General features: G+C 48.8%; 1 protein-coding gene across 2 annotated transcripts in view; it reads right to left on the bottom strand.

The window, feature by feature from the left end:
• Nucleotides 1-17,901, bottom strand: part of LOC125954709 (rap guanine nucleotide exchange factor 4) — a 109,355-nt gene that overhangs the window by 65,998 nt on the left and 25,456 nt on the right. For both annotated transcript variants that reach the window (XM_049685214.1, XM_049685215.1), the window contains exons 3-4: nucleotides 3,547-3,689; nucleotides 3,363-3,457 (exon numbers count right to left, since the gene is read on the bottom strand). In XM_049685214.1, coding sequence (XP_049541171.1) covers nucleotides 3,363-3,457; nucleotides 3,547-3,689 — 238 coding nt within the window. The remainder of the gene's footprint in view (nucleotides 1-3,362; nucleotides 3,458-3,546; nucleotides 3,690-17,901) is intronic.

Genomic DNA, 17,901 nt, shown 5'->3' with positions numbered 1-17,901 from the left:
ATAACCTCCAGCCGGAACGAACTCCACTGGAAGTCCACTAAACATTTCAATTTAATGTCTCCTCCCATGCGTCCGCTCGCCTCCGTCGACAACTGTCCCGCTCAAGTGTTCTTTATGACGCTCGAAAACCTCAAATCCAAACCACCGCGCCACCGGCGTTTGAGAGTGTGAGTTGGTGTTTGTGAGAAAACCACGGTGATCGTTTTTCATCTTTTCGAATGACCCCATAAACACTCCGGGCCCGGGACCTGCCGGTGCGCCAACGGGGAACATTTTTGCGTAAACAGCCAGCATTAAAATGATCCAAACGTTCCAAGCCTAATCCTCTCCATTGCAGACCTCCGACGGCTCTGGCCATGGGGACAGCAAAGTAAACCTTTAAAACAGATCCCCTCTCCCAATCGTCGGATCTTGTCGCATGGGGTGGAATTATTTTGGGCGGTAATGGCGAAGGCGTACGCAAAATCACGGAAGTGCAAAACGGAAATTATATTCACCGAGGAGGAAGCAAAGCAAACCCACGACGACGTTTGGTGAAACGACAGAAGACAGAGAGCTGACCGAAGAAGAATGACCCACCGGGAACCGGGAAGCGGGAACCGGGATTCCCGGACCCGGAGAGGGAAAACGTTGTTTGGCAAATAAATAAACATGACTACGGGAGGCTACAGAGTTAAGCGAGGCAAGCAAGTCCAAGAGTCACCGAAGTCAGTGATGCCCAAGTGGTCCCCAATGTTTGTACCTACGCTGGAACCAAGCCATCTGGAGAGCGCCGTGTCGCTGGATTACGACGTTGCTGCTGCTGCTGCTGCTTCTGTGAAAGTGATGTACTTCCGTAAACAGATTGAAACACGCAGTTCCCGGTAATGTTTTCATCTTCTTGCGTGAGAAATTATGAGAAAAACAAGATAAGAACAAGTGACTTTAAAGTCAATACGTGCGGCTCCTAAGAGATTTTTACAAGGAAGAACACAATGAAGTGCGTCGGTCTGTGTTTGCTTGCGGTTGGGAAGAAGAAGTAACAAACAAAAGCAAAAGCAAAAGCATCAGTACGACATCATTAACGATACTAACGCCCCGAGATGGATGGAATGCCGGAGAAGCTCAAGGCTAGCCGCAAGGTAGGCTCTTGATTGGCTCGTGTACTTCCATCGCATTCCTACACAATCGAGAGCAGTAATTAAAATGTAGTCATATCGATTACAGTTTCCCGAAAATGGTCCGCTTCACAACACGTGATGCTAAACACGAAGTCGCATAAGACAGAATGCAGACTTCTCTGTTACACATTCTGGAACATATCAGCTCTTCTGTCCTCTAAAAATCCTAGACACGCGCCAGACGCTGGCACCGTGCAACGGTTTCGTCTTTCTCCAGCATGATCTCCAGCCGCCGCCCCGAGCGGAAATCGTCCGCAAAAGAGAGATGCTAGTTTCCGGTGGTGCTTACGAAACTTCCGTCTCGTCGTGACTGTGCTCACGTTACGTTACGAGTGGTCACGTATCATCAGCGAAATGTAATCTGCTTTCGGTGGCGTTGGCATTGTACGTAATACTGGCCAGAGGGCCCCCCGACGCGACTGGGAGGCCGCGATTTGCCTGCGGCACAGCCACCGCACCATCGAATTAAGGAGGATCCTCTCTCTCTCGCCAACCGTTGCACCAACGAGGGCAGACCTCCCGCAGTGCCAGAAGCAGCGCTGCTAGCTGTAAGCTGATAAGTTGCTGCGTGGTCACACACACACACACACACACACACACACACACACACACACACACACACACACCGTAGTCACACAATTAGTTTGCAGGAATTCGCCGCCTGAAGGGCAGGAGTAATTCCTCAATTACTTGATTGGTTGGTCGGTCGGTTAGTCGGTCGACAGAGGGACTCCGTGCGGCGCGCGAATCGACGGATCGACCGGACGGCGGTCGCTGATTGAGCTTGATTGTTGTGCGTTCTTGGGAGACGCAACGATCTGGTTTCTTTAGCGAATGAGGATTTTTTTTTCCGCTGTGACCCTGACCCCGAGAAACCGGGAGTGCCCCGCATCATTTGACCGTCGGTCAACGGTTAATCAATTTCAATCGAACCGAATCGTGCTGGCATCGGTCGGTGAGGAGCAGTGGAATTCTTTAACGCACCCTTCGCACGATAAAAGAGAATTTCAGGCACAGCTAGTAGCAGCTGCTAGTTGGTAAGCCATTGAGAAACCCTGTTGAAAGGCTTGTCTCACACCGAACCGAACCGTACAGTGTGTGTGTCGTCATTCATGTCGGGATTCGCGCGTGAAACGCAGATGAGCACATCAACCACAGACCGTGGTGCTGTTGGCGGTGTGTAACATGAGCCACGGCGTGTAACAGGGCAACATACCATGAACACCGCACGGCTTCCGTTGTGCCAGCGAAACAAGCCAATAGAGCCAAGCCCCTCCGCTGTTCAAACAGAGAGAGAAGACAGACGCAGAGACTCTCGCCCGTCGTAAGATGACACCTTTGTTGTTATGTTATGCCACCTATCGCCTGCTATGTTGCTTTTCCGGGAGGTATCAAAGCCAAAGCCGAGTGCGCAGTAAGCAAAATAAACAATCGATTCGTTTCATTGGCCTACGGTGAGGGCACGGGATGGTCGCACTGACACCCAGTGCTCGACACACACACGCACACAAAACCTGACCTGCCTAGTGAGTAGCCTGCGTAGACGTTGGAACAGGAGTTTTACGCAACAACAATTCTTAAGAATTTGGAATGGATACCGAGCGAGCGAAAGAACACGAACAGGAGCAGAACCAAGTTTTTGGGCTTTTTCCTGCAACAGAAAGCCATCCAGACCACATGAAGCACCCGGCATGGTTGAGCATGAGCTCAGCTGGAAGACCCTTTTGGGGTAGACAAGTTCCGAAACCCCTCGGGAATCGTGGGCGCCGGCCCCGGATTAGCAAATGGCTAGGGATCAATCTGGGAATGTTTCATGAATTTTAAATCTAAACAGCAATCACGACACCCCACCCACTAAAGGTCCATCGAGGGCTTGTGATCGATCGATCCTGGATCGGACTATGCTTTAATCCTTTGGCGTCTGGTCTGCTCGTTGATGATTCATTTCATCCAAGAAGAAACAACAACACAACTTCAATAACAAGTATTCGAGACTCCTGTACTAGATAATGGAGTTCGTGTCCAACATAGCGAGCGAGTGTTAACTCAATTTTCCTTCATCGAGCTGCCCGTAAATCGTTGATACTCTCCACGGATTCTATTCCAAGGCAATTCTCAGCAACAAATCGACCACTAGATTAAGTGCCGGTACAACACATTTTCTCGCTGCCCTAATTGACACAGGAACACAGGAACACCTACCTTGCCATCTTTAGTGTCGGCCGCATGGTATCGGACCTCTAGCTGGCCGCCCAGTACCGCATACCAGTAGCGACCCTGCTCGCCGGCCCGGAATACTGCAAACGGATCGGAGGAAAGAGAGAAAGAGGTAGATTAGATACACCGACTCCAAGGGTTCGCGTACACCTGGCGCGTTCCTACTTACACGTGACGCCCTTCTCCAGATCCTCGTAGAAGCCGCACATGGCGAGCTGCTGCAGGGCCGAACCCGGCAATCGGCAGAGCGGTTCCACGCGGCGCAATCTACAGGATATCAGCTCGCAATCACGCATATTGCGGTCGCAGGGCCTAAGGGAAAAGGGAGCAAACAGAATGAAGAAAAACATTTCGTTATAACACACGCACACACGCACACCCGGGAGCACTTAAATCTTAAAGCACGTTGGTCTGGCTGGCTTTAAGCTGCCGCCACCTTGCGCGACCTGGTTTACTCGCTGAAAGGCATCGTGAAAACATGAATTTAATGAACGAATTAATATGCTTTTGCAAGATTAACGTTAATTATGCGGACCCCACCACTGCTGCACATTTCTCTCCGCGCGTCCAAGGAGTTCCCTTGCGCTCGATTCCGAAAAGCATTAAATTCGCCAACCAACCGGCAACGAAAGCAGTATCAAACGAATTTATCCGAGAGTCGGTTCCAACCCCCGTAGTCTAACAGCAACGAACGCACAGAGACTCCCTCCTGCGACCAGACCGAGCTTTTAGCTAGACTGTTCTTGACTCGTTTTTTACGTTCTCATCCGTTTGCCGCTGCTCATGGAAATTCTCCTCGAGCATAATTTGTGCCCGGGTGGTAGACGAAAGTTTGACGAGCATCAAGCAGACGAAGATGAGACGATGCAGCGCCCTGGCGTCGGTGAGATAGACACACACACCACACATAAGTCAATCTACTCCACCGGTTACCACATGAGCAAGCAAGCAAGCAAGCACATACCACATCAGTGTGTCTTGCCGGAGCAAAACCTCATGAAAGGCTCAAGCACAGAGCAGACCACCGCGACCTCAAGGGAGTTCCCGAATTGACGGATGAAAAGCAGATTCCACGATCCTCGAGCCCGATGATGGCAGACACAGGAAAAGGGCAGCATGTATGGAATGGGGTGAGGGCTGTTTGCGCTTTCATTATAATGTTTATGTTCCAGACAGAGTTTTTGGGCTCCGGCTCCGTGTTTTTGGGGTATGAGTAAACTCACCGGGAAACACTCTGATGCGTTGTCGTTGTTTTTTGGGGGTGTCTTTTGGGAGATTAGATTTTAAGGAAAATGGTAACCGAGCGTGTAGTTGGTTTTGGCTTAAACGCGTTAATACCACGCGGAGTGTGTCCCGTGGAGCTCCGCGAACTTTTCGCCATTTTTGTAACACAATTTTACGCCACCAGCGCACCATCTTAAAAGGACGCAAATTGAACTTAACTTTCACCCCCATTGGGGGCGGGTCTTGAAGTCAATCCGTAAGGAATCCAGAGGCCGGAAAAATAACCGGCACTCCGGAAAAACCCGGTACGCCTCAGTGCGATTTATGGAGGGCACTAGCACTGCAGTAGAACCAGCGCAAGATACGAGGTACGGTACGATATACTTCAATTGATGATCCTCTTCTTTCCGTGCAGTTGTGCAGCCAACTGGCCGCACAGAAAAAGCATCAGAGCCCTCCCGAAATGTTTAAATTCCAAACGCAAACCCCGGATGCAGCCCGCGGTTTGTATGCTCCTTTGCCCTCGTCCATTGCTTTCGCACGTTCGACTAGACACACTACAGACTGCTGCTGCTGCTGCTGCTCCTGATCATCCTTGATTTATGGAGCTCATAACTCAGATTTACTGCTTCACACATGCTGCACAGTGGCAGAGCCTTTTTTTTTACCGCTCCTACCCTTTCCCGGGAACCGATACGAGAGCGAGCCGGTCTGGTTTGGGCGTGAAATCAATCAATTTGTTGCTGTGCACGGAACATAAATTTTCGTCCTGATCGCGTCGATTAAACAAGGATTCGCTCTCCGGGGGGGAGGCGCAGCGAACACTTAGCAACACACACACACACACACACAGTCACACAGCGGCACTGGAACGCTGCGAGAGACCATCGATTGAAATATATGTTCGCCACATTAATCATTACAAAACAAATGCTGCTCGTGGGATATCGGCCCTCGGCCTCGGCCCGTCTCGGTCCAGTCAACGACAACTGAGGGAGAGCAAAACTAATTGCTACACGAAACCCCCAACCCCACCAGCATCCTTTGATCGGAAGCGCAAGGCCGCGTGTAAAACAGCAAAAACAGACGGAAAAGACGAAGCAACCTTTGGTCGAAGCGGATTTCCATACATTGTTGCTCCTCGTGTCCCGGTTGCTGCTTGTGTTTCGCGATCTAACGCGAGCGTGCGTGCGAAGATTTATGCATCGATGCGCGGTGCTCGCAATGGCTCTGAGATGCCATGTTTACACGCATAATCGTTTGCGGGGCGACGAAGCCAACCAAGACAAACAAGGCGGAAGGCCAAAAGGCTTCAACATGCCAAGGATCCTCTCTATATGCTAAAACGCCCGGTAGGTACACGTGTCTGTGTGAGAGAGCGGGCTACCCAGGCAGCGACCGTATCATACACGGGTAATCGATTGTTTAGGACATCCCGGGGACGTCTCTATTTCCTTTTCATACTCTCCTCCGGCCTTCCACATTCCACAACCGAGGACGCGTGGATTAAAAAGCTTCAAATGGGTTCCCGTGTGTGGAAATCGAGAAAACTCGACGGAGGGGGGACGGGGGTGGTGGCACAAGAACCAAGCGAGAAAGTCGGGATTTCGGGGCAAAGAAATATATCGCCTCGCATTATCATAAATGAATAATTCACCGCACGCCGCGGTTCACGTTGGTTGGCTGCTACCGGTGCGCCACTCACATGCTTCTTTTCTCTTCGAACAACTACAAATCGATTTCACACCAAGCACCGGGACCATAACGCGACACACACACACACGATTGTGGGGAAAAGTTTTTAAAGCTGAGCTATAATTTGGCAAATCACCTTCGGTGATCACCGACATGGGCCGGAGATTTCTGGTTCCGGAATCCTTTTTATTAATGTGGATACGGTTGAGAAGACGTGGAGGAGGCGCGGCATGGTGTGGTTCCGGTGTGGTTGCTCAATGATTAATGATGTCAGAGCAGTGGCAAAGTGGTGAGCTCGGTGGGAGGCATCGTATCAATCAATTTCGTAGCACGATGCTGCTCCTGAAGTAGCGCTTAAACTCCTGCAATAACTTTATCAGTTTGGCTTGGGCGGCTTGAAGAAGTTGTAACTGAAGCTCGTATTCACAGGAATTTGGAAGCATGGCGGGGGTGTTTTCCATATATTCCGCATTTCAAAACGAATCGAGTGGAATTATATAGAAGCAAATTAATTTTGGATACTCACATTGTGAATCAAATAATCTCTGATACGACAAACCCAATTATGTTTTGGAACTTTTTCACTAATCCTCAAATGCTTTTGAGAATGGCAGATTAGCCACCACATTCCTGTTAACAACGGTGGAATTTACATTGCATAATTTATTCAACAGTTGGTTCAATAAAATTGTTTCCGGAATATGTGCGAAGCCATTCTGTGAAGGAATTTATTATCCACGAAACTGAACATTCCTCGCGCAGCTTTTCTACGAGATAATAATTATTTATGTTGGAAATTTCACGGAATAACTTCACGAAAGAAATTTGCAGCATGCGCTATTACCAAATGAAGGTAACGTGCCAAGTCGAGCACGATCGTGCGCTGTCGAGCAGTTTTCGAGTTGTGAAACGAGCTGTTAAGCGGTGCAAAAGCAATCCGTCTGGTCGCACCAAGTCATTCTGAAATCCTTGAAATGGGGAGCGAAACATACTGTGCCCTTGTACTCGCCGGTAGCACTAGGTGCCGATCTGGGGACATTGACATTGCCGAAAACAAGTGCAAAACCACCTGTGAAAACACGACGCCTCCAAGGCGCCATATATGGGGCCATTGCTAACTTTCGGGACCACTACTAGGCACGTTTTAGACAAATGGTACCGGTATTGTGTGTAGTGGCACGAGACGATCCGCGTAAAAATCAGCGCTTTAAGATAAACAGTACTTAAGACCCGCATTTTAGCAAAGCCACTTCAGTTCGGTACCTTCCCTTGCAAGTGATCGCAATAAGAAACCAGTAGATTAAACATGGTGTTAAAGGTACGTGTCCAGTGGAAACCATTCGGTGTGAAGGGATTCATGATAACTTCAACGGTGTGTGCATTGCAGGTGTGCCTGTTAGTAATGTTGTGGCTAGTGTTCGGTGCATTAGGGCAAGATCCCAACTATGCTGGCGTGGCACGTACTCCCAGCCCGTGTCTACCATCTAAGTATCGAAATGTCGATGGCTTATGCGGAAATCCATCGGCTCCTAGCTGGGGCAAAGCCAATGAAACTTTTGCCCGCCTGGTTCCTTCGTTTTACGCCGATGGTGTCTCCAGTGTGGCTGTGATGAGCAATGCTGCTGCGTACCCCAATGTCCGGACCATTTCCTTCTCATTGTTCGGAACCGATCAAACTCCCGATACATCCCGAACCATGTTGAACGCTTTCTTAGTTCAGGCTGTTAGCAATGATTTGGCAGCCACTTTTAGATCCACTGACAGCGCATGCTGCAGCAACGGACTAGTTATGGTATGGCCCCGGACGGCTGCTATCCGGTGGTCATTCCAGATGATGAACCGCTTTACTCTTGGTTCAACGTCAAATGTCTGGATTATAGCCGCGTCACCACTGCCCCGCGGACCAATGCATGGCAGGCGGTAAACCACATCAACGGTGCCACCAGCTATTTGGATCTTTCCTTCCTCTATGGCACAAGCTCGGTGCAAAACCCGTCCCGACTGACTACTGGAGGTCGCCTGCTGGCAGTGCGTCGTCAAGGAGTCGAGTTTCCTGTACTGGATCCGGCTGGCTGTACCTCGCCACTGCAGGACGTTTGCTACTTGGTACCGGACGGTCGAAGCTACCAATCACCGATGTCAGCAATCGTACACTTGCTGTTCTTCCGCGAGCATAATCGGCTGGCCGTTCAGCTGAAGCGCTTGAATCCATCCTGATCGGATCAAACCCTTTTTGAAGAAGCGAGACGCATCAACATTGCCCAGTACCAGCGAATCGTCTATTACGAGCTGCTGCCAAGGATCCTAGACCGGACTAACATGGTGAACAACCGTTTGATCTACGAATCGAGCGGGTTTGTTAGCGATTATGATGCATCCCAAAACCCGGCCTCGATCGCCGAGTTCGCCAACGTTGTTGCTCCCTTCTTGAACTCTCAGCTACCCGGTACTATCGAGTAGGTATTCGTGTAGTCGGTAGTGTACCAACGGCTCATTATCTTATAATGCCTCTTTGCTTTCGTTACAACAGCTTCATGGTAAATGGCACAACTCAATCGAAGAGACTGAGCAGTCTCTACCCGAAACTGCAATCACTGGAGAGTGACTTTGCTACCTTCTTCACGGCCATGTCCACGCAGACAACCCGCACCGTAGGTACCAGTTTCAGTGCCGAGTGGAAAAATTTCATGTACCGTGGAAGCGCCCCGCTTGGAAAGGATATGCTTTCTATTAGTCTACAAAAGATGCGTGATTTCGGTTTTGCACCATACAATGTATATCGTGCACGCTGCGGACTAAGCACCTTTAAAAGCTGGGAGGCATACAGTGCTACGATGAGAGCGCCGCGTGAGAAAACTATCCAGAAGCTGCAAGCATTGTATCCGACAGTGAACGATATGGAGCTGTTCGTAGGGGCTGCATTTGAAACACCGTTGCCCGGTGCGGTGTTCGGTCCAACCTTTTCCTGCATCATGACCCACCAGTTCGTACGGGCACGCACCGGTGATCGCTACTTCTTCGAGGCACGTGCCCAGGAGGGCAGCTTTACCGCCGCGCAGCTGGCGGAAATCCGAAAGATCAGCCTTGCCCGACTGATGTGCAGTGCGCTGCCCACTGTATCGAACGTTCAGGCGGACGTCCTGAGTCCCGCAGGACCGACAAACCCGCTAGTGTCCTGTAACAGCTTGCCAGCTGTGAATCTAGCTGCTTGGGCTGCTTGAATAGAACAATATCCTGTAGTTGTTATAAATAAATATAAGTCCCTTACGGTGTATATTTGTTTACGCATAACGCAAAATCCACCGGGCCGATCATCACCAAACTTACGAAGGTTATCATCACCCATTATACACGTCCTTTTCCCAGGATTCCCAGGAAGTTTCTGGCATTATGAATCGGTTATTTAACCACTTAAATTTTTATTATATACCTCTAAAATGATGCAACGTTGTAGAGATGTGGATATTGAATATTTACCATCATGCTAGAAAAAAAACCATAAGAAAGACGAACTAATGGAAAGGAAACCAATGACAGTTCATATTAAACCATATACCCGTAGCGAATGTCTGTTTTCCGACTTTCTGCAGCGGTGGCAACAGTTTAAAAATAGCAAAGTGGCAAAATGTATGCTGATTAATCTTGCGCCGAACAAACACTCCCATTTCCAATTAATATTCATCCGGCTGGTGGACTCTGCTGCAGATGCAGCTGCGGCGGAAAGCTAATGAATACGTTAATTTCCAACGGTAAACAATGCGCCCGGTCGGCATTGGCCCTCGAATTATGCCTCATTTGCAACGCATTGTTGACTACCGGCAAACAAAAGGCTGGATCTGCATCCACTCTCCCGCTTCCTGGTCCTCCTTCTCTGCCTCCGACCAGCGTGAGTACGGGGTTTTTCCACCCAAAGGATACCACAGATCCGTCCGTCAATTAGCACTTGTGCTGAAGGAGCATCAGCACCACTTCGCGTCACCCTCGATGATGCTCGCTGGTGGTGGTGATGGTGGTGATGGGGGGCAGGTGCGGCTTTAAAGCGCCGAGATATTATGCTTGACCTACGCTGCAGGGATAAAAATAAAAACGGCAGGCACACGAAGCGAAGCAAAAGGGGGAAAAATGGTGCCCCAAGTTCCCTCCCCGGCTTGCCGTAAAGTTTTCTTTTGCTCACCGAGCGCAAAGTTGCCTCGCAGCGGTAAATCGCGGTGTAGCCTTTTGCGTGCGCAACCGGAAACCGGAAATGAGTGCACCGAGATGCATTAGGATGAATCTAGGTTGGGTTGGGTGCGATGGTGTGCAACCGTCCGCTGCGCAAAGTGGCACCAACCGAACAGGGGAACGGGACCGGGACCGGAAAGCAAAGTTTCAATGTGCACCATACCATCGCCACCAGTTGCTGCACCGCCGCCAGCAGCAACAGCAGCAGCAGGTGACTGGAATCTCTGCTCCTCCTGTTTTTTTTCCCCACCGTTCTCGTTATCTGATGCTCCTTTCAACGGTGCCTTCTGCACAAAACGCGGCGGAATCAGCGAGCGTGCGATTTGCGAATTTCTTTCTTCTTTGAATCACCGTCCATATAAATCTTTCCTCTTTTGTGTGCTAACGGCATTTGATGCATTTTTGCTGAGTTTTCCTCGAAGGATAAGCATGCGGCGCAAAAGCCGCGCAGCGAGAGCAAAAAGGATTTCCATGAAATTCTGCAATCCGTGGGACGGAAAATGAATCCATTTGAGGATTTGAGCGTGGCGGATGTTTTGCTATCGCAGTGTGGAGCGGCGTTGGAAGATGTCGGTAAGCGTCTTAGGTATTTAATTTTTTAGTGACATTTTTTAGCGCATTGCTTTATGAATGCTTAACCATTGAAGACAAATGTGTAAAACGTTTGGATGAATCAAAGTAAAACTGAAAAAGGTATTGGTTTTTTTTAAATTTCAAAATTTCAATTTCATACCTTTCAAAGTATTCAAAATAAGTAAAACTCGTTTAGCTGAACAATATCGAAATAAACATCACTTTTGGTTTTTTTTTTTCATAAAACATTCTTATCTCGATCCAATTCAATACTGAACTATTATTCTAATCACTTCTCGCCATCATATGGTCAGGTGTCTCGAAAATTTGGAAACAATATCATAAAAAACTCTACTATCAGAGCTGCCATACACAACAAAAAACATACCTTAACACCTGTTGAACGAGCAGCAGTCCGTCCACCGGAGAACGGTCAATAAATGGTCCCACGGCCATAAAATTATGTCGCTCGGTATGCTTGGCAACATTTTTAATGGCGCCCATTTACACCCGAACCGTGTATCCATCATCACGTCCACCAGCACTTCGCGACCGCAATTGGTCACACGGCCTGGAAACGGTGCTTTATCGTTCCTCGTAAATGACGCAGGGTAAAGCGGGCCGCATCTCCTCTGCCAGACCGCACACAGCACCGGAAGCACATTTTTCAATCCTTCAACCCGCTAACCGCAAGCAAACGATAAAAAAAACGGGACACTTTCGGCCTCCATTGAATTCCTTGTTATTCATCGCGTACTTTTTTTGAGGGATGCTTTTCAGTAGCACGACAAGCGAGAAAAAGAGAAAGAGAGAGCCCTTTTCAAGGCATTGCTTATGTGGTCGCTTCCGAAAGAAGACTTGAGTCTGCCGCAAAAGCAAAAGAACGTCATCGTAGTATGGAGAACGCTCGCACCGCAAACTCATTACAACTCAACGCAAATACACGATGCGTGGGACTCGCACCGCCTGGGAAGTGGGAGTGTACGGATATTGCTTTGATTTGGAAGGAGGGGTGGAAGGCGAATTTGCCTAATCTATTTGCGCCAGCCGCAACTCGGATGTATAATTTCATTTCCGTTCTTGCGTTCTCCCCGACCAATTTTCATTTCGTTTCGCTGGTGATAACGTGAGGACTGCCTTGCCTGTCACTCAAAATTTCGTTTGTAAAGTTGTGCCACAGTACAATTCCCTCGTTCTGATATAATAGAATTGTGCTACGTGAACGCGGTTTCCAAAAGATCCAAAATAAAGATCCAAACCACGCCACCGGCCGCGTCTGTATGGTGTGCGATAAGTTTAGGTGAAGGATGGAACCAGCCAGAAACACACACACACACCAACACACACACACATGCGCTGGCAGGACAGGCAACCATGTGAAAGGATAATCGGTTTTCGGACGGTTGGACGGCTGCTGAAGCAGTCGGATTGCTGGAATTGCGATCGATTCCCTCGCCGAGCAAAGGATGGGCAAAAGCGCAAATCTTTTCTGGCGCACTTCCTTCTTGGCTTGAGAGCCGTTTTTCCAAGAACCCGTTTTCCGTTGCTACCGTTTCTGAAGACGATGTACGTGTGTGTGTGTGTGTGTGCAGCACGGAACGCCGACAAGCGACAGCCAGCAGCCCGAAAGCGTAATCTAATAAAGTTCACTCAAAGTGTCGAACAACTGACAGTACGGATCGAATCGGTTTTAAAGACAACTTGGTCCTTGGCTGCTTAGCGAAGTCGATTCCGTGAAGGAAGGAAAGGAAAGCAAAGATTTTGCTGAATGATGCGGCGAAGATTCTGCGAAATGCGAGAGCAACAGAGGATGGTCGTGTGGAAGGACAGGATCGCAAATTGGATTCAAACCTGTTGCTGCGTACGCTGCTTAGCACCACGCTATAGCCCTTAAAAGACGTGACAATCATTCTAGTTTGATTTGTTACAATAGCATCTTTATGATTTTTGAACAACAAAATGAACAATGCAGATGTTTACCTCGCAAAGCATCTCCATTATACGACTGCTATTCCACCATTCTTGCACATAACCTAAAAAATAACACACACTCTGGTTGCTTTGATTGGTTTCCTTGCACGAGCATCCAAAGGGTAAGCAAGTATGGCGGAAATATAACCTAAAACGCTTCGCTTACGTCACGTTTCGTTTTCCTGGAAGCGGCCAATGAAAACGTTGCTGCGGGGTTTTTTTTTTTGGTTTGAACAGAACAGAAGAAAAGCAAAACCGAACAGCAACCACGTGAGCGTTCCCTAACCCATGCTTATATGGGGATATTTTTGGAAATCCTGTTTTGTACATTTCTCTCCTGACCGAAGAAAAAAAACTACCTACGACGACGACAACGGCGGCGGCGACGGCGACGACCAGAGACCGCCGTAGTGCCAATTGTTCCCGGTACCAGATCGAGGATCGCTAAAAATAGCGCCACAAAAACCATTAGCGTGAAAAGCAATCACCTTACACATCTCGTGCCAGCACCGGAAATAGCACCCTGTGACACCCTACCCCCACCCCCTCCTCGGGGGGAGACAAGGGAGCTTATGAGCTTTAATCTGCAGGATTGGCGGCCCTCCGTTGCGCTGCGCTGCGCTGCCATCGACCCCTTTCTTTGCATCAAGGGACAGGGATTAGCGAGTGAGAGAGCAAAAGCGGAGAGCGGAAATTTCGAAAAATTGTCGGCCACGACATCACCAGGCTAAGCAGTAATTAACCAGGACGGACGCGAGTTTCACACCAATCGGTGCTGGTCTTCCACAGGGATGCAGGATCAAAACCGGTTTTACGCCAGTGGTATAGAGGGAGTTTTCGGGGATTTTTTTTTACCTCCCCCTTAAACCACCAAGGGATCCAAAGGCTGTCGCTGGCCGCATCGAGTAGAGTTGAACGATGAAAATTTATGCTCCTCAGTGTAGTGCTGCTGCTGCTTCAACTTTCCGCCAGCAAAATGAAACAGAGAGTCGTGAATCGTCGGTAAGTGTGGCTAGACCACGAAGGATAACACCGCATTAATACCATCAGCGGACCGAAATCTTACCAAATCTGTCCAACCACTCCAGGGCATTGGCGTAGTAGCTAACGACGGTCGCGGCAGCACAAATCACAATCCACTAGCAGCACCACGAAATTGTCAATTACATCTGCCACCACCACCACCCCCTTTTGGGGCCATGCGCCTTCACCACGTTCCGATTCACTCGTGGAACGCGCGGGAAACGGAAAATACAATTACCACAACATAAGCCAGTGGAGACAACAGTTTGTTACAACTTCTCTCGTCGTTCTCCACCCAACCCAGATGACAACACACCAGGCTAGCGCGGGGGAAATTCCAGAGCGTAGCGGAATCGGGTGAAGGAAAAGTTTTCCATCCCCTTCACCCCTCCCTGCCTAGGGAGCGACCACCCGGAAAAGCCGGAACCGAAAATCGCCTCCATCGTAGCATCATCGGTAGCGGGATTCGATCGGAAAATCGGGCTGTCTGGAGCAGCAGAAAAGGGGTGTGTGATGGGAGTTGCGGGGGGGGGGGATGGAAGTGAGGGTGAACATAACAATAAATCTCAATTTTCCACCACGCCTGCCTGCCGCTTCGTACCGCGTGTCAAGTGGCTGCACCCTTTTCGACTGCCAGACTTAGCCAGCTGATAAAAGTGGCCCCACCCACCCGCCAGTGGGGTGGCCGGAAAACTTTCGCCGGAACATCCCCACCCCACCGGAAGCACCAATCCGGGAAATAGATTTCACCATTTCGCCTGATACGAATAGAGAAAGAAGAAGGGTGACTGAACCGAACCTACGCTACGGTTCCCGAACATTATCAGGACATGCCGGGGGGTTGCGCGCGCTCCAAAGGGGGTTGTTTCAGGTGGATTATTGCTTCAAGTCCGCTCCCCTCGGCTATTGGAAATTATTGGCGACCATAACCAAAAGGATGATCCTCCCCTCTTCTGTTGAGGATTTCCATTTTTTTTGCTTCTGCTTGTCTCAACCTTTCAGCCCTTTCGGACCGGAAAAACGGGAGGAAAGTACTCTGTTCACAAAAATAAAAAAAAGGTTCCTATCAACCATCGTCTCACCACAAAAAAAAAGGTGAATGTCTCCAAATAACACGTAGCCCGTGGATGCGCATTACACATCTCCTGGAGTTGTAGCGGAACACCTAAGCTGCGTCGCTACGCATGAAACATTAGATAAAGCGCTGTAAGGCTCTTGCTATAGCAGCGAGATCATCGTCTGGATCACCATCATCATCATCATCATCATGACGAGGAAACCTGATCACCGTATGATTGAGAGTAATGTTATGGCCAGCTTTCTCCGCCCAGCCGGTGAGCCAGGGGCCAGTACTAAAGGGAACAGAAAGTAAAAATCATGATTATGCTGTTCGCGATGCGTAGCGAGGTGGAAAATGGTTTCAGCGTATCGCCGCCCGGGTTCCTTGCGTGGTTACTCACAATGACGGTCGATTGACCCTTCGCCAGCCAGAAATGGTTGTGAGTGAGCTTTCGAAAAGTCGTGAAGTGTGCCGTCGTATGCACGATGCCGTACGTCATTCAATCTCAATCCGATTGCTTCGATTGCTCAATATCGTTCCATTTATCAACGTCAGTGTGAGTGTGTGCGAGCGATATCAAAAAACCAGGACGCAACGATACAATCCTGGAGAACCAGCTGGAGAGTCCAGAGAACAATATTGAGTTACTAGCGCATACATTCACATTCATCTTCGACTTCATCGACTGCAGCACCTGTAACCGGATTCCGGGAAGCTTGTCAATGATTTTTCGTCCGACGAATCGACGAACCACCAAACCGCCAAACGGTCAAAGGTCACTCCGGCAATCGATCGGCTGAGGTCCGGGGGTTATTTTTAGTGGCTTGATTTGCATACCTGGTGCTGGTGACGTGGTGTACCAGGATACCATTAAAGATGTCAGCACTGTCGTTTAATTATGGAGCAAGGACGTCGCTATATCGTCGCCACCTTGCACCTCCTCCGTTCCATTAACGCATTAGCGGACCGTCCCCTCGGACACGATAATGACGTACGACGACGACGACGACGAATTGTTCGACGCTTGGTCGAGCAATGATGGTATTGATTTTGTGAATCCCTTTTTCCCCATCCAACCAGCCAGCCAGCGACGAAAATAATGATCATTAGCTCGTCGTCGCTGGTGCTTTCCAATTTTCACCACCATGAAAAATCGTTCGCCTGGCACGCTCATCGTCGAACGCGCACGAAACGCTAAGCCAAACGAGGAAGAGATTGATGAATTGATCTTCGTTGGTTTTAAACCTAAGGTTCCGTTTGCAGCAACACGCTACACGATACCTGGGATGATTAAACGATGCTCATAATGGTGTTCCGTTGATCGGAAGCATGTCCAATACCCAGCAGTCCGTTAAATTAGCCTTTTCTATTGGACGCTTGCCAAAAGAACATGTTAAGCTTCAACTACAAGATTGTTGGCGTGTTTCCTTTTGGATTGCATTAAGTAAATTTACTTGAGCAGTACATCAAACAAGTTAACAGAAAAATTGTTTAACAACTCACTAACTAATCTTAAAAGTATGTATAGACAAAACTTCTACTTCAAGGAAAAAAAAACAAACGGATTGGACGTAATACCACATGAATTTGTTTTGAAATAATTTTTTATGAACGTTTTATATATTACCAAAAATTGCAGTATGTTCATATAGATGTAAATAAGTTTATAAATGGAAATAAAATTATGCCTGCTGCTACCGTTTGTAGTTCAGTATCTTTCCTATTCTCGGCAATACACGTCACGCAAATCTACAAATCCATTCTCTAGTGAAACCATGACGCACTCTGTCGTCTATGAGCTCATTTTTATTTTTCAAGAACCGAGAAGATAGGAAGATTGAGTATTATTAACACCAAGCTGGGATGTTTGCTACTGCTAAAAGCTCACATCATCACCACCAGCATCGCAATCACGGTACTCGAATGTCATTTCTCTCTGCTCAATTCCAATCTTATTACGTCGAGTTGCCCGAATCTACCTGGTTGCCTGGCAGCTGGTTGGTTGCCGGAGCGAGAATGAGATCAAAACCCTTCATCTCACCCCGTTCGTGGAAAGTGAAAGATAATATGTTTTCCACCGGGCCGGGCCGATGGTTTACGCCGGCGTAGGACGATCAAACAGAAGACCGTCGGTGACACCCCGCAAGTCGATCAAAAGGCGGTGCAGTTCGTTTGACATCTGACCCTACACACTACACAAGTCAAGCTTATATCTCGTAGCTCACGAGCTCGTCCTCGAGAGCACTAGAATCCGTTTAGATTTCCTTCCACCACGACGTCTGCCATCTGTCAAAGGTGAAGGAATTTGAAATTCCATCAATATTAACTGCTCTTTCCACTGCCATCGCTGTTGTCGAGAACGAGAGAGACCCTCAGTCTCCTTCAGAGCAGATGTTGTTGCCCAAAGTACCCGAAGCGAGCCAGCCAGCCAGCCAGGCACTAGCGGTCTCTACATGTTTACCTCATAAAACCGGACTCGAATGACGGTTTACTTCGGAATTGAACATCTGCCTGCTCATGTTTATGGTAGAAATCGACCATTACGTTGCGACCACCACCATCACCGGTTGCATCAGCAAACACGATCCACGACGGACCATTCTGCTCCTGCTTGCTGCTACTGCTGCTGTTGCTGCTGCTGCCCTGCACTGTCCTTGGCCATTATCGTACGCAAAATTAAACATCCTTCCTTCCTTGGGTAGCGAGACTCCTTCCGGACTCGGTTCCGGCTGTTGCTCGACAATGATAAAAAAGAAT

Source organism: Anopheles darlingi, chromosome 3, assembly GCF_943734745.1.
Source record: "Anopheles darlingi chromosome 3, idAnoDarlMG_H_01, whole genome shotgun sequence".
NCBI lineage: Eukaryota > Metazoa > Arthropoda > Insecta > Diptera > Culicidae > Anopheles > Anopheles darlingi.
Note: the sequence above shows the minus strand (reverse complement) of the source record. Positions and strands in the feature narration are given on the sequence as shown.